Source organism: Lacerta agilis, chromosome Z (genome assembly GCF_009819535.1).
Source record: "Lacerta agilis isolate rLacAgi1 chromosome Z, rLacAgi1.pri, whole genome shotgun sequence".
Lineage (NCBI taxonomy): Eukaryota > Metazoa > Chordata > Lepidosauria > Squamata > Lacertidae > Lacerta > Lacerta agilis.
In genome coordinates, this window is record NC_046331.1 from 7193033 (window position 1) to 7210758 (window position 17726).

Consider the following 17726-nt stretch of genomic DNA (forward strand, 5'->3'; position numbering starts at 1 on the left):
CTGTTTGAAGTCTATGATCTTAGTGGATTGTGTGAATGCCCCCTTTGAGTTCCTCAACTCTGTGTGAGATGAGTCCTTTATTGCCTTGCTGGCTCTGGAATCAATGCCACTTCTCCATTGGAATGAATGGAACCTTTTCAGACACTACAGTTTGGCTGAAGAGGATAGAAGACACACACCCCAGCTGTGTCACACTTTGCCTGTGGCAAATGGCACGTCCTGATACTGGAATTTCTGTGTCTGACATCTGTATGGAAGGGGAGGCTGAAGAATGTGTGTGTGTGTGTGTGTGTGTGTGTGTAGAAGAAGAAGAGAGTGGAATCTATTGTGCAAACTGGTATCAACCATGGGAGAAGTCAGCCTTCCTCCAAGGGTTCTCTTCTTCACACACACCAAATTTCATTCCTACAACAAGACTGTGAGGTAGGCTATGCCAAGAGTTGGTGACTAATGCAAGCTTCATGGCTGAGTGGGGATTTGAATCCAGGTCTTCCTGGCCTTAAATCCAGCCCTCAGCACATTTTCATTCGATTCTTGGCCCAACTTCATGCAGGTGAGAAGGAGGGGGCTGTGGGAGAGAGGAAAAGGCATACCATGCCCACTCTTGGCTTTGGACACGCCCACTGTGAGCAAGCACAGCCACCAGGTAACCCTCAGGGGAATGTAGGCTGCAGCACAAAGACAGTTCCTCATCTAAGACTCTATCCCAGCTGCCCTGCAATGGCATTCTAGCACCACTTATTTTTAAAGTCCCACAATTTCCCCCCTTTTATCTAAGTTTCTTGGTCCTGGGATAAGCCTTGGGTCTCTTGTAGGATATCCGAGGGAGAGAAAGCAGCAAAATTGGGTTAGGAATCATTTTCACCCTGAGGGCCGCATTCCATTCTAGGCAGCCTTCCCAGGGCCACATGCCAGGGATGGGCAGGGCCAGAGGCAAAAGCAGGCTGAGCAATGAATGTAGGTTTTAACTTTGCTCAGTAGACTAGTTTCTACGCACAATCACCCCTCTCTATTGCAAGAGCAATTGTCAGAATTCAAGGATACAGCAAGGCCAGGTGGGGGCGACTCAGGAAAGATGCAAAGCAGGGCCACTGAAGGGGGTGGAATGGAGAGATTTCTGAGGGCCACACAGAGTGGCCTGAAGGGCCATACTGGCCCCTAGGCCTGAGAGTCTATGCCAGGAGTCAGCAAACTTTCAGCAGGGGGCCGGTCCACTGTCCCTCAGACCTTGTGGGGGGTCGGACTATATTTTGAATGAACCCCCCCACACACAACTCTCCCCTCCCTTCTCCACAGCGCTGGACGAGCCCTGGTGCCTGCTAACCTGTGCCTTGCAAGCGGCAGGGGTTGGCGGTGGTGGTGGGATGATGAGTGGCATGAAAGGGCTGGCTCTGGAGAGGGGCTTCTTAAAATGGTGCTCAGCCAGCCGCTGCTCAACAAACCCCAGCCCCCTTGCTCCTCTAGGCAGGGCAGGAAGAAACTAGGAGGAGGAGGGAGGGAGGAGGCACCGCCGTGGTGTATGTGTGGGGGGGAATGGCGCATCCCGAACAATCAGAATCCCCACGCCGATCCATGCGGCGATTCCCGGACCATCCATGGGCTGGATCCAGAAGGCACTTGGGCCGGATCCGGCCCCTGGGCCTTAATTTGCTGACCCAAGGTCCATGCCCTTGTGTTGGAGTGTCAGGCGAGTTCATGACATTATGCTCTCCAGCTAGCCAAAAACTGGAAACCTATTTAGGGTCAGTTTCTGGAAAACCAACACTGTCAACCACTTTTGCTGTTTTCTCTCAGTTCTGTCTCTAGGGACAGCCTTTGTTCGCAAGGAGGGGGCAGTTGGAGCATGTCTTACTGACCATTGAATGAAAAGGCCCCACCAAAAAAGGGTTCCTTGAGAAAATTATGGGCCAACTTTCCTGACTGCCATTCAAACTCTCCCTTGTCTTACCCCCCTTACAGCCTGGGGACAGGATGTGTGGAAGTGCTGAATGAAACTGCAATGTGACCTACTTTTTTTCCAAGGCTCGTACTACCCCCTGACACCCCTCAGCTCTTTGCAGAAGCAACGATGAAACGGCACAAGTGAGTCTCGCTCCCGCCTTGTCCCCCCCCCCCCCGGAGGTTATTCCGCCACGCCACCCTGCATCAGTCTGCCTTATCAGTAACTGTGGGGATGTCCAAAGCAGCAAGGGATGGCTTTGAAGCACAACACCTCCACCTGCAGGAGGAGGAAGATTTGCTCGAGAGGGGTGCAGATCCAGACGGAGACCCCAGCGTGGGACGAAGCATGCTTGTGGGGAGCCTGGATCGGCAGGGCGTCTCTTCCCCCCAGGAGATCCTGGAGGATGTTGAACTTCTGGAAGAGCTTAAGAGCGACCAGGAATTTTTGGCAGATTGCAGCTGGGGGTCTGACTTGGGTGAACGTCAGGACTTCGAATGTGCAGGGGCAACCAGCCCTGGGAATTCTGCAGACCGACACAGTGAGTAGCACAGGAAATCTGGTTGACCCTTCTTCAGGAACATTGGTCGATTAAGTGAAAGTAGTTTATGACCAGTAGGAGGCTGGCCTATTAGGGCAAATGGGGCACTGCTCCACCACCCTCAGTGTGTCCTCAGCCAGTCTCAACCTGCCTCCTTTCTTACTTACATCCAATCCAGGGGGTGGTCCTGCCTGCCAACTTCCTCCAGCTTAGTAGTCCTTTGTAGAACTCAGCAGGGAGGAGGTAGAGAGGGACAAAACTAGAATTAGTTGACTCCAACTCCCTGCAGTCCACCCTGTCAGCACCCATGAACACTAGCCACCACTGTGGTTATGCCATTGCTTGTGTGGGCTTCATCCAAAGGAATGGGAGCTGCACAATGAATGATGGAAGATTCAGGGCACATAAAAGCAAGCTCTTCTTTATACAGAGCATAGCTAATCCATAGAACTTGCTCTTGAAGGAGGCAGATATAGCCAGCTTTAAACGAAGATTAGACAAATTCATGGAGGAGGAGGCTATTAATGGAGAAGGTCCTGCTTGCAGGCTTCCTATTAGGGCATTTGTCTGGCTACTGAAAGAACAGTATATGCAACAGCAGAGCTTTCCTTAGGTAATTCATCAGGAAATGGGTTCTACTATATTTTACATACCAATGTTCTTTGGAATTGGTTTTTTTTTTTGCAATGCAGGGTGGGCGAAAAGTGTTTTAGATAAGCAAATAAAATTACAAAACAGCACTTTCTAGGCAGGATTTAGTTCTTGCATCTTATCTTCAAGTCCATTACAGGCCTTTTCTTTTGTGTAAAACGGTTGATAAATATAAAAGTAGTAGTAATAATAATAATTGTTAATTAATAATATTCCTCAGGAGCCCAGAAGAAAAACAGAACATCATAAAAGGCACAGGATTTAGCTTTCTAAGAATGTCTGCTCTTTATGTTTTTTATTTTAAAGAAAGCAACTTTGTAGCCCTTAAGACTAAGAAGGTCTGCTTGAAAGCACATGGGAATAGGTTAAAGGTAAAGGACACTTGGACGGTTAAGTCCAGTCGAATTCGACTTTGGAGTGTGGTGCTCATCTCCGCTTTCAGGCCGAGGGAGCCGGTGTTTGTCCTCACCCACTTTTCTGGGTCATGTGGCCAGGATGACTAAACCACTTCTGTCACAACAGAACACAATGACAGAAATGCCATTTACCTTCCAGCCGCAGTGGTACCTATTTACCTTCCAGCCGCAGTGGTACCTATTTATCTGCTCATGCTGGTGTGCTTTCGAACTGCTAGGTTGGCAGGAGCTGGGACAAAGTGACAGTTCACCCCATTGTGCAGTTTTCGAACTGCTGACCTTACGACCAGCAAGTTCAAGAGGCTACTACCAAAGCCAGAATGAGAGATGCAGAATGCACATGGTTTTTGCAAATTTGCATAATTTATACAGATGTCAGAAACTCAGCTGTGGCTGGCATGGAATTTGTGTGGAGTTTTAATGTTGGGAAATACACACACAGAGGCCAAATGCCAGTTCTCACACTTCTCAGATCTTCTGGATGATGAAGCTGGGGATGAGATAGTTGTTTACCACATGGCACATAACGTGGAGAAAGTGAACAGAGGATTTTTGTTTGTTTTCTTCCTCTTCCATAATGCTAGAACTCAGGTTCATTGGATTCAGGACAGACAAAAGGATGGGCACATACCGGTAATGCATTTTTCAGTTATGGAACTCCCTGTCACAAATGTGGTGATGGCAGTCTGGTTCAGATGGTTTTGAAATTAAGTGCATTCATGTATGCCCGGTCCGTCAGTGTCAGTGGGGCACAAAAGGTAAATTGAACCTTCATGTTCAGGGCTGGTATACTTCTGAATGCCACTTTCTAGGAGCAGCAGGGAGGAGGGCTGCATATGTTACTCTCCCCTTTTCCATTTTATCTCCACAACAACCCTGTGAGGTAGGTAAGGCTGAGCAACAGTGACTGGCTCAAGATTCTGCAGGGTCAGCAAGAGGGTGTGGGGTGGGATGAATTAATTATGCCAGTGGGTGTTCTCTAGGTAGGACTAACATTGAATACAGCCCCTATGTTTGATGAGGAAAGGATCTAAGGCCTTTCTGAAATTTTGGTAAAGTCGTGAGGTCTTAAATGGAATTACTCTGAGCTCCTGGAAGGGGTCTGGGACTTTTAACCCAATTTAATATTTTAATGCCTGCATTTTGCTTTATGATCAAAAGTGGGATATATTTCAGCATTCTCTTCTTCCTCCCCCACAGAACATCTAGAGGACAATGGAAGCCCCAATGATCAAGGCCTGGTTTCCTACTGGCATCCACAGAGAGACCAACCTTTGGGTGTCCCAGAAGATGACCAAGATCCAAGCAGCTCCCAAGATCTGGAGAAACAAGCAGGGGAGTTGGATGCTAGCAGCGAGGGAGAGACCTACCCAGAACTCTCATATGAGGTCCAGTACGGCTCAGAGTATAGCACCAGTCCTGAGGCACTGAGAGACCCACTGGCCTTGTATAAGAGCAGCAAATCCTACAGTTTTATCTCAGAAGGTGGAGAAGAGTTTTCTGATAACTCCAACCTCAGTCCCTCTCCTTCCAGGCTTCCTGTAGAATGCACCCTCTTGAAAACAGATGCCCATGAGCTTGGCGAGACTCAGGAGTTTCCAGAGGAAATGGCGCTCACTTCCCCATCAAGGAGAAGTCCTCATGGCAGCTCTTTTGGGGGTTCCATGGGCTGCAGTCATAGCCCCTTGTCTGTAGACAACCTTCTAAATTCTCCCAGCATTGAGGCTGAGACCTTACCAGAATACTGCTGTATAGAGAACCTGGGCCACCCTATGGGAGGTGTTGTCAAGGTGATTGCCACTGCTGGCAGAGCCAGAACAACTGTTAAACCCAAGGAGAAGCTTCTGAAACCAAACGGGGCAATGGAAACATCTCATGCCCTGAGGCAAGTTGACTACCAGCAGCTGGAAAAGGCGTGGAAGCTGAAAACAGATGCTCCTCATGGACTGCCATCGAAATTGAGAAGGCAGTCCAGGTCCCTGAGCCCACAGGGGAGAGCCACCTGGAAAAGGGCAGGAGAGTCCAGTTTGAGCAAGCCTGTCCAAGCAAGTCCAGTAAACCTGGCAGTGACTGACACTTTGCAGTATGGCCGAGGGCAGCTCAACTACCCACTCCCAGATCTGTCCAAAGTGGAGCCTCGAGTGAAGTTTCCAAAGAACCCACAAAGCTACCATCCACCCCGGGGGAGGACCCCCCCAGCGAGGACCAAGGAATCTGGGAAGCCAGTGGTCTTCAAGTCTCCTGCTGAGATTGTCCGCGAGGTGCTGCTGAGCAGTGGGGAAGGGTCCGTGCAGAAGTGTCTAGCCCCCACCATTTCTGTCATTCCCGAAGAACTCAAATCCCCAAGACAAGCTACGGTGCTGGTGCATCAGCTTCAGGTAATAGCTTCAGTGTCTATTGTGAAAGTTCTGAAGCCACACATTGACTTACTTCTCATTCAGGCAGATGGCCTGTGTCTGAGCTTGTACCCCTTAAGAATGTAAGAAGAGCCCTGGATCAGGTCAAAGGGAGCCCATCTAGTCCAACACCCTGTTCTCACAGTGGCCAGCCAGATACCCCAATGGGAAGCCCACAAGCAGGAACTGAACACAACAGTGTTCTCCCAACTTGTGATTTCCAGGAACAGGTAGGTATTCAGAGAAAGACTGCCTCTGACAGTAGATGTAGAACATAGCCACCAGGGCTATTCACCATTGATAGCCTTGTCCTCTGTGAATTTGGCTAATCTTCCTTTAAAGCCATTCAGGTTAGTGGCCATCACTACATCTTCTGGAATCAAAGTCCATAGAGTTGTATCCAACTAAGTTATCACTCAGAGCCCCAAGAAGCCAGAAGCATTCTTGTTAGCTGTAATGGGATAGGAAATCCCAGATAAAGTACTTCCTTTACGCAACAGCTACAGGGAGGGTACTATGTACACGCTAAAATGTGGAAGGAGAGGAAAATTCCGCCCAGAGACCAGTGGTTGCTTAAACTAATAGAATGTGTAAAATTAGCCACGATGATGGCCAAAATAAGAAATACATAGAGAAAAACAGCATTAAGCAAGTGGGAACAACTTTAAAAAGAAACTGTGTAAATATAAATTTACAAGTAGGGTTAAACATATGAACATATGAACACCAGTAAACATAACAAAGAGTGAAAGATAGAGGAGGGAAGGATTGGAAAACTTTAGGAGTTGCAGAAAGCCAAAGTGATTGGGTTAGGGTGTCAAGGGAAGATAGGTTGGAAAGTCCAGGCAAGAAGGGATAGGAGATGATGTATGTAACTGGGATACCTATAACCGATTGTTATTTGGACAATTTTTTTAAAAAAAGTTTCACTCAGAGTAACTTAGTCATGTATGCTAATTTCAATATACCTACTCTAACATTGGATACAACCCATGCAAAGTCCATGACTAGATAGCAAGTATCTAAGAAAGTGGAGGAGGGTGTCAAACAATCTGAAATTATACAGAACTCGTCACACCTAGACAACCAGCATGTGGGGAGAGGAATGGGTGGACACCGTTCTCCATGAAATGCTGGTTTTCTTTGCGTAGGGGATCTTTTTAAATTTTTATTATATGGAAGAGCATTTTTAGGAATGCAGGCCATCTGTCATCTGGGGTGGTACAGTATTAGACATGAGTTCACCACCTCAGGTAGAGCTAGGCCATGCCATGGGTAACCACAGAGCCTAGGGCTTGCTGATCGGAAGGTCGGCGGTTCGAATCCCCGTGACGGGTGAGCTCCCGTTGCCCAGTCCCTGCTACTGCCAACCTAGCAGTTCAAAAGCGCACCAGTTCAAGTAGATAAATAGATACCACTCCGGCGGGAAGGTAAACGGCATTTCCATGCGCTGCTCTGGTTTTGCCAGAAGCGGCTTAGTCATGCTGGCCACATGACCCAGAAGCTGTACACCAGCTCCCTCTACCAGTAAAGCGAGATGAGCGCCGCAACCCCAGAGTCTGTATCTAATGGTCAGGGGTCTTTTTACCTTTACCTTTATGATCTGTAAAACTACCATCTTCCCAATCCTGTCCCAACAAAAAGGGAATGCTGCAGAAATGATGCAACACGTACCAGTTTGCATTTCTTTGACATGATTTCTTTTCCTTCTTTCCTTCTTTCTTTTTTTTGTGGGGTGGACAAAGGAGCTATGAGAGCATTCATCAGACTGTGCTGTGAACATCGCTTCCAACTCTACAGTTCTATGATTCTTATATTCTTAACTGTTAACCAGTTAGCCTGGGCTCCTGTCAGTCAGGTTGGCTGGAACTCTAAAATATGAACCTAACAGATGCCAGATGCATTTCTTCTTTTTTTAGGAGGACTACCACAAACTGCTGACAAAGTATGCTGAAGCTGAGAACACCATTGACCGGTTACGGCTGGGTGCAAAGGTAGGATATCTCCAGGTTGTTTGAGGACCTAGCACTCTCCTTCATCCAACTGTCTTCTGTCATGCTAGATTTCTGTGTGTAGGACAGGAATGGGGAACTGGATCTGGTGGGTGGGCTGGATTCTTACCTCTCAACCATCTCCCTCTCCCACAGCAGTGGAGGCTGGCCTCAGTCTGCTCTCAGCCATCCTCTACCTGCCTGCCTTCTTAGTTATAACCAATCCAGGGGATGGCACTGAATGTTAGGTTCCTCCTCCTCCGTCTTGGTGTTGCCCTTTGTAGAGCTCAGCAGGGAGCCTAGAATCAGTCAGCTCCACCTGTTGTTGGCTCTGGCTCATCTCACCTCTGACTCCATCTGCCATTGGTCTCTCCACACTGTTGTTCTCCCTGCCTTCCACCCTACCAGAACTAATGGGCACCACCTCCCACTGCCCTGTGGGCCAAATCTGGAAGGTGGTGGGGCCACATACCTGTTAATCGCCTGGTGTCACAATGACATCAGGTGTCTCGTTTTCCTTTGCCTGCACGGTTTGGCATTAGGTACAGCAATTTATAAGCTCCTGCGATCACAGTGGCGCCTGCAAACCCCACTTTTTAACCCAGCTGCCGACTAGGAAGATGATGCACTGATGACCAGCAATTTGGATGGCTTCAAAAGAGGATTAGACAGGTTCATGGATGATAAAGCTAGCAGTGGTTCCTAGCCACAGTGACTGTGTTCTGCCACCACTTTTGGAGACAGTAGACCTCTGAACACAAGTTGCTTAGAATCACATGGGGAGGGCTGTGGCGCTCAGGCTCTGCTTGCAGGTTTTGCACAGGCATATGTATGGCCATTGTGAGCACAGGATCTTGGACTAGATGGGCCACAGGCCTGATCTAGCAACCAGGCTCTTCTTAGCAAGGCCCCCTCCCCCTTTTATGAGGGGGAGAGTCTGTTTAAAGAAGAGAATGGGAATCATTATGTGGGGTTTTTTTTTTTAAGATACACCCCACCCCCACACAAGCACTTTTGGTTCCAGGCTCCTGTTTGTGTCATTGAGTCAGGCAGCCTGGCCTCTGCTTGAGCAAGAATGTGAGAATACGAGAACGTGCCTAAAAGATTAGCAGCTCAGGGTTGCAACAGGTTTTCCCCCACCCACCCCTTTCCTGTATCTTAAGAGCTGTGTCTTCTCAAACCACAGCCCAGCAGAAGCAACCACCATGGCAGCTACTCAGAAAGAGGAAGAAAGATGTGTGACATTAATTAAAAGAAGTCTTAAGAACACGAATGGCTTTAAAGTAGGATTGGAGAAATTCAAGTCTTATCAGTGGCTAGTCACCATGATGGTTGTGCTATGCCTCCATGGTCAGTTGCTGGAAATCACAGGAGGGGAGAGTGCTGCTGTGCAGGTTCCCCACACAGTCATATGAATGGCCACTGTGAAAACAAGATGTTGAACTAGATGGCCATTGGCCTGATCCAGCAGGCTCTTATATTATTAGGCTATGTTCTTAACAGAAGAAATATCTCTGCTGGATCAGGCCGATGGATGATATAATCAGCATTCTGCTTCCAGAAGTGGCTAGCCCAATGTTTCTGAGATGGCCACTGGCAGGGCAACTCTCCTTTCTAGTTGTCGTTGTTTTGTCTTTGATACTCTGGGTAAAGCACCACTGGATTTGGAGGCTCCATTCAGCTTTCATGCAGGAAACTAGTTAGGGATGAGGGATAAATTTGTTTGGCTTGCATTATCTTATCTTAATTTGACCTTCCCAAATCAATATGCAAAGGTAGAATTGTGGCTATCTTTCAAACTTCTCACTCCTCCAAATTTTGCAATGCAGTTCCCCAGTTAAAAAGTGCACACAGAAAGGTGTATTTTAGAGGGAAGTGTGTTCAACAATGCCTTTATTAGTCATTTTAGCAAACAGGTATGCATTCTATATGGAGAAATTGCTTGCAGAAAATGTGTATGAGGCAAAATTGCATCCAAAAATATGTAAAATAGATGCATTTATTACCCTGATCTCTAAGCAAGATAGTGACTTAACAAAGACTAAAAATTACAGACATATTTATTTATTGAACTATGATGATAAACTATTTGCTACAATTTTAGCTACCAAAAAAGGACATTGACTGAGTCAGTCCACAGAGACCAAGCAGGTTTTTTACCAGGCTGGCAAATGAAGGACAAAATAAGAAATGTAATTAATCTAATAGAGTATTTGCAAGTAAGAAATGAAAAGCAGGCCACACTAATCTTTTTAGATACAGAGAAAGCCTTTGATAATATTTCATGGTCATTCATGATTAAGGTATTAGAGAAAATGGAAATAGGTAATCCTTTCCTTTCTGTTGGGGATAATTCAGACTGAAATCTCCAGGTGTTGGAAAAGGTTATTTATGTATGCAACAACAGTGGCTCATGTTTTGTTAGCCCAAAAATGGAAAATGAGCAAGGTCACAACCAAAGAAGATTGGCAACTTGCAAATTTAACATATAGAATAAGAGAACAAGAAGAACATAACGTTTAAAGAAGATTGAAAACATTTATTGAATATATGGAAAATACTTGTGTACAGCTGAAAACACTGGCAGTATTAATATAAATTTAAAAGTTTTGATGGATGTAATAATGGAGGACTGATTGGTATAATTTTTGTAAAATATGCAGGAATATAAGATATGCAAAATGAACCATGGAAAGAGAAGGGAAGTCATTGATATCCTAAGTATGTAAAATGTTTATCTGAAATTGTAAAACAGAAAATTTAATAAAAATATGAAAAACCAAAAAACCAAAAATATGTGAAATAGGAGAAATAGGAAATTGCACATATTTGCTTTTAAATAAATTGCAATAATTGCAAACTGAACTGGAGATGGGGTAAACTGAAGACTGAAAAATGAGAGAAACCAAAACTGACAGACATGTCTATTCCTGTTGCCGATAGCTGTTGATGGATCTAACATCTCCATGAATTTATCAAATCCCTTTTAAAACCTCTTCCAAAAGTGACTGCCGTCAGTATTCTGGCTCAGAGGTAGAGGACACCACCAGTAAGTTCTCACCAAGTCTTGTGGCTCAGCATACAGGGGCATTTAAACAAACAGTGAAGCTTATAGCGAGCCAGACCATTGGTCCAGCTAGCTCAGTGCTGCCTACACTGACTGGCAGCAGCTCTCCAGGGTTTCAGACAGGGAGCTTCTCCCTCCTCTACCTGGAGGTACAGGAGATTGACCTTGGGACCTTCAGCATGCACAGCAGATGCTCTACCACTGCATTACAGTCTGTGTGGTGTAGTGGTTAAGAGTGGTAGACTTGTAATCTGGGGAACCGGGTTCGCTTCCCTGCTCCTCCACATGCAGCTGCTGGGTGACCTTGGGCTAGTCACACTTCTCTGAAGTCTCTCAGCCCCACTCACCTCACAGAGTGTTTGTTGTTGGGGAGGAAGGGACAGGAGAATGTTAGCCGCTTTGAGACTCCTTCGGGTAGTGAAAAGCGGGATATCAAATCCAAACTCTTCTTCTTCTTCTCCCCCCCCCCCCCGAAAGAAAAAGGCTTCCTTGGAAACCAGATTATAATTGAATGTGCATGAGAGGTATAGTAGAATGGATTTCCAGGTCTGTGGTTCACAGAGGGGTATGCGGGAGGAGTTTGAGAGAGAGACATACTGCACAGATGGCAAGGATTAATGAAATCCAGCTTTAGTCCCAGCCAACTGAAAATAAGTGAGCAAGGATGAACAAGGGGTGATGGAGCGAGGAGATAAGCGATTTTCCTCAGCCCCCAGAGCTGTTTATGAATGGGTAATCAGAGATGAGCTCATATGGCCTTTCTGAGCAATCTTATTTTGACTCTGGCAACATCAGAAGTTGCTTTCTATCAGAAAAGGCTGTTTGTTTATCTAACGTGGTATTGTCTAATGGCAGTGGCTCTGCAGCTTTTTAAGGAAGGGCTGTAGCTTGGGGGGAGGGGAGGGGGTAGAGCATCTGCATTGTATGTGGAAGGTACCTGGTTCAATCTCCAGCATCTTCAGTTAGGGCTGTGAAAGACTCTGCTGCCTGAAACCCTGGAGAGCCACTGCCAGTCAGTGTAGACAGTACTGGGCTCAAGCAATGAAGAGCCTCTTTTCCATAGCACCCTTTTAAACTGGAGATGGCACAGATTAAAACGGGGGTCTTCTTCATGTGCTCTAAAAGCAGCACTACAGTCTGGAATGTACTCTGTATATGTTCAGAGGAACTGTATCAGTTCTTCAAATAACCACTGGCATTTAAAGATAGAAAACCACCCCACACCTGATTTGCACCTCTTGATTAAGTCAGGGCAACGGACATCAATGCTATCACCATTCATTGTCCAGCCTTGGTAGGCAAAGTGAGTCCCAGGGCCTGAAGGTACTTCATGGGGAAGAGGCCATCTGCAGTTCAGGTGGAGCTCCATGCAGATCTAGCACATCTTCATAGCTCTTCCCCTATGACTCCCCTCCTCACCCTTCCCAGCACCCCTGTGTTTCAAAATCTTATTCGGATTGAATAACCCCATGGATTTCTTCTGCTTCTCAGGTGCGGCTGTACTATGACCTTCCAAAACCCAGCCATGGGGTCCAAATGGGGACTGTGGCTCAGGCCTCCAAGGTCATGACCTTCAGCATCCCTCAGGCCAGGACAGCTGAGGTCACAGGAAGCATTAGCTCAGCACCGGATGCTGCTTGGAATGAAGGTAAGGTCTGAAAAATCTGTGCACTATCCTTTGGAAGAAATAACATTTGTAGGAAGTTCACTTTAGGACAAACAGTAAGGTTTGGGTGAATATTGGCTAGATCTCTGATGCTGGTAGCTAAATATTGTCCCGTCCCCACAAGCCCAGCCTCTATCCCAAACTACAACCATGTTATGAACTTGCTTAGAGTAATGTAAAGGTAAAGGATCCCTGGGCGGTTAAGTCCAGTCAAAGGTGACTATGGGGGTGCGGCGTTCATCTCACTTCAGACCAAGAAAGTCGGTGTTTGTCCACAGACAGCTTTCCGGGTCATGTGGCCAACATGACTAAACCGCTTCTGGCACAACGGAACACCACAACAGAAGCCAGAGTGCTCAGAAACTCCACTTATCTTTCCGCTGCAGCAGTACCTATTTATCTACTTGCACTGTTATGCTTTAGAACTGCTAGGTTGGCAGGAGCTGGGACAGAGCAATGGGTGAGTTCCAATGGCTCTCTAGTCGTTGTTGGATTCCAGTCCCTAACAGCCCCAGCAAGAAGGGCAAGTGTTTGGGATGAAGGGAGTTTTAGCCCAACAATATGTAGAAAGCATCATGTTGGCTACCCCTGCTCTACCTTAGCTGAGCCAGCAGAATAGCAGGCCGTTGAAACTGAGGTGTGCAAGGCCCAAGCGCCAGGTTCCTGATATGGTTCTCAGAACTATCCCTAGGCCACATCCCTCACCTGATCTGTGCCTTCCTTGAGTGTTTTTGTCTGGCTGGAATGTGTTCTTCAACTCTGATAGTGCTTTTTGGGTGGAGGATAGTGGCGGAGGTCCATGAGTGTGCATAGAAACTAACCTACTGCACAAAGGTAATTTTACTGTTTACAGACATATACTATTCCACCCACTTTTGCCTCTGACCCCACCTATCACTAGTACATGGCCCCCACAAGGTGGTCCAGAAGGGAATGTGACCCTCAGGTTCCAAAAGATTCCTCACCCCTGCCTTAGAAGCCCAAGCAGTTCTGTGTACCTTGGGATCCTTCATATATTGTATCTTGGCTGGGTTTTTTGTTGCTTTCTCACTAGCCCTGAAGACAATCTCCTTTTTTAATATGCCAGTTCCTATGGACTACAAATAAATTCATTCTTGTGAGTGTGGAGCCAAAACACAAGAGTGAGGTTAGCAGCAGGCTCACGGGAACTCCAAGCTTTGCAGAAGTGCACAAAGGAGAACAAACTTTAATCAAATAAGAAAGGGGGGCACACCCAAACAGTGCAATTAGAAGTGAGCATGCTCGGTATCAACCAAATTTTGGCTGAATTGTGTGGGTTGGAGAAATAGAAAAGCAGGAAAGAAAGTACAGTGGTACCTCTACTTGTGGATGCAATCCGTTCTGGGGTGCCGTTCGCACCCCGAAAAGTCCGTAAGTAGAATACCGCTTCTGCGTGTGCCCGTAACGCGATAGAGCGCTCCTGCACATGCGCGAAGCAGTGAACCCAGAACCCGGAACTTCTGGGTTTGGCGTGTTCGTAACCAGAAAAAAACACAACGTGAAGCAAACGCAGCTCAAGGTATGACTGTAATGGATTGGAGTAGTCTGGAAGAGAACATGGCTGGTTAGACTCCCCCCCCCCATCCTTAAGCAGCTCTGATGGGTAAGATCTTGCTAGATTTGTTTATCTCAATGCATAAAAGTTTTTGTCTGCTTAAATTGCAGGATTTTCTGGCCCTCAGGCAGCCTCTTTTCCTCTTCCCAACTCCATGGGCTTGGGCATTCCAGCAGCAGATGGCTTCACCTCCACAGAAACACCTTTTGCAGGGGATCACTTGACACACCTGTTGGCTTCGCAAGCTAGCAAATTCCAGACTCAGGCAAGTTCACAACCTAGAGCCAGCATGCCTGTGTATGACTGTTCGCTTCCCTCTTTATCCTTTGTGAAAGCAATGCACACATTCAGTGCTATTTTTTCTAGAAAAAGAGGTGCAGGAACTCACCATGAACACCTCTCTTATAGTGGCAGTGGTACCCACCTAAGAGGAGCCGGAACTCAGTTCCAGCGAGTTCCAGCTGAAGTAACCCTGCACACACCCATCAAATACGAAACAAAATAAAAAAATTAAAAAAATTCCTTCCAGTAGCACCTTAGAGAACAACTAAGTTTGTTCTTGGTATGAGCTTTCGTGTGCATGCACACTTCTTCAGATACACTGAGACAGAAGTCACCAGACCCTTATATATAGTGAGAGAGTGAGGAGGGGTATTACTCAGAAGGGTGGTGGGAATGGGTGATCGGCTGATAGGTGTGGAAAACCTGTTGACGACTGTTAGTGACTGCAATTGGTGTTACAGGAAAAAGCAAGGGCTCAGATGGCTAAAGATAGCTTTGTCGTGTATAATGAGATAAGAATCCAATGTCTCTGTTCAGACCAGGTCTCTCCATGGTTTTAAGTTTGGTAATTAGTTGCAATTCAGCAACTTCTCTTTCCAGTCTATTTTTGAAATTCCTTTGTAGTAAGACAGCTACTTTGAGATCTTGTATAGAATGTCCTGGGAGACTGAAGTGTTCTCCTACTGGTTTCTCTGTCTATGCAGCTTTTTAGAACTGTAAAGGTAAAGGGACCCCTGACCATTAGGTCCAGTCATGGACGACTCTGGGGTTGCAGTGCTTATTTCGCTTTACTGGCCGAGGGAGGCAGCGTACTGCTTCCGGGTCATGTCGCCAGCATGATTAAGCCACTTCTGGCGAACCAGAGCAGCGCATGGAAACGCCATGCCGGAGCGGTACCTATTTATCTACTTGCACTTTGACGTGCTTTCAAACTGCTAGGTTGGCAGTACTTTGGCCACCTCATGAGAAGAGAAGACTCCCTGGAAAAGACCCTGATGTTGGGAAAGATTTAGGGCACAAGGAGAAGGGGACGACAGAGGATGAGATGGTTGGACAGTGTTCTCGAAGCGACTGGCATGAGTTTGGCCAAACTACGAGAGGCAGTGAAGGATAGGCGTGCCTGGCGTGCTGTGGTCCATGGGGTCACGAAGAGTCGGACATGACTGAACGACTGAACAACAACAACCGGTTGGCAGGAGCTGGTTCCGAACAAGGGGAGCTCACCCCGTTGCGGGGATTTGAACCGCCGACCTTCTGATCGCCAAGCCCTAGGCTCTGTGGTTTAGACCACAGTGCCACCTGCTGTAGCCTCTCTTAAATAACAGCCTGTTTTAGCCGCTGTTGCAAAACTGATATGTACACACACTCTCAGTTTCATCTGCTCACCATCCATCAATAACAACAGAATCCCACTTAAGAGAGGGAGGAGAGTTGGATTCTTAGTGTGGCATTTGTTTGTTGTGCTTGTTTGGTTGCTAATTGGTGATGGGATCCAATTAGCCTTATTTCTTTAGTAGGCACAGTTGATGGCATGTAAAAGGAAGGGAGAAAACTGAGTGCTGTTAGGGAATAATGAGCTTATTACTGGTGTTGTTATGAGTTGGGAGGGTGTCTTCACAGGTTGTTTTTCACCCAGTTTGTTGGTACCAAGACCAGCTGGTGGTTTTTGCAGTTTGTAGGGTTGTGCAATAAATCACCGTATCGTTGAATATTGTATTGAAATAACATAGTGGTAAGTTTTTCAACAAGGCAATATACCAGTGAACAAAAGGTGGAGATTTAACAGCTTCCCAGGGAGTAGCTTAGCTGAACCATACTTTACAGATACTTTGCGAGATACTATGCATGCATGGTGTCTCCAGCTTTGTTTGCTCTCTCCCTCCTCCCTCCTAACCTATAATAAATTAAGATGAGCCCTCACACAAACCAGCAAAACTCTGTCAGCTTCACTGGTATCTTTCCACTTAGAGCTCAGCTAATTATGCAGAACCTGCTAACTATTAAAAACAAAAACAAAAGCAAAATTGTGATAAAGCATATCAATCCACTTCAGTTGCACAAACATACATTTCAGTTTGCAACTGAATCCTCACAAAATACTAACAGTATGGAGGTGACTTTATGTTTTCACCTAGAGCAGGGGTCAGCAAACCTTTTCTGCAGGGGGCCGGTCCACTGTCCCTGAGACCTTGTGGGGGCCCGGACTATTTTTTGCAAAAATAAAATAAAAAATGATGCAAGAGCACCACGAGCCCCAGTGGCTGCTTACCTGTGTCTTGCGAGTGGCAGGGATTGGCAGTGGTGGCAGTGGAGGGACGATGAGCAGTGCGCGAAAGGGCTCCGGAGAGGGGCTGCTTAAAATGGTTGCTGCTCGAGCGCTGCTGCTGCTCCTGGCACCAACAACGCTCAGCCCCCTTCCTCCTCTAGGCAGGGCGGGGAGAAGCCAGGAGGAGGGAGGGAGGAGGTGCTGCCGCCACCATGTGAGGGAGAGGGAAATAACGTGCACACTGGCGATCCACACAGCGATTCCCAGACTGTCCGTGGGCCAGATCCAGAAGGAAATTGGGCCTGATCTGGCCCACGGACCTTAGTTTGCCTACCCGTGACCTAGAGGCTTTGGGGAACAGGTCTAAGTATTGTACAGTTACTGGAGGAGATTAAGTTGATTAGGGAAGGTGGGGGAATCACCCAAATGGAGATTGTATAGCAAAGAACAGTGCTAGCCCACCTCAAGGTGGCATTTCTGGCTCTTAAGCAGGATATGATGAAATGTTCTGAATGCTCTTATTTAGGTGGAGAACTTGGAGGAGCTAATTCGAACAAGGAAGTTGCCGCTTCAAGACCAGCTAAAGGTACCACAATCATTTTCTCGAGGTTTGAATTAATGTTGTATCTTCTTCTTTTTAATGAGATTTGTATTAAAGTTTTTCATAATACGTAAAATAGTGGTTACCAAAAAACAAATAGAGTAAGTGGAATACAGAGTCCTTTCTTAGCAGGTCATTCTTAGCCCTCACCATCCATAGAGGACAGTAACTCCTCCCAGCTCTCACCTGGGATCTTTTCTTTCTCTTCCCAGCCTCTCACCCTGGGAGAACAACATTTCCCTGTTTCTCACCCAAGGTCCTCCAACAACCACCTACCACCCCCCTGAGTGTACAATCTCTGGACCTTAATAAAAGTCCCTGATATGGGACTTCA

At 46.7% G+C, this 17726-nt stretch overlaps 1 protein-coding gene across 1 annotated transcript in view; it reads left to right on the plus strand.

Moving 5' to 3' along the window:
* The window catches only part of AKNA (AT-hook transcription factor), a 60259-nt gene that overhangs the window by 18608 nt on the left and 23925 nt on the right, over window positions 1-17726 (plus strand). Inside the window, exons 2-7 of the mRNA XM_033137740.1 lie at window positions 1960-2480; window positions 4748-5925; window positions 7863-7937; window positions 12493-12649; window positions 14354-14508; window positions 17318-17377. Of these exons, the coding sequence (XP_032993631.1) occupies window positions 2174-2480; window positions 4748-5925; window positions 7863-7937; window positions 12493-12649; window positions 14354-14508; window positions 17318-17377 (1932 nt within the window). The 5' untranslated portion in view covers window positions 1960-2173. The remainder of the gene's footprint in view (window positions 1-1959; window positions 2481-4747; window positions 5926-7862; window positions 7938-12492; window positions 12650-14353; window positions 14509-17317; window positions 17378-17726) is intronic.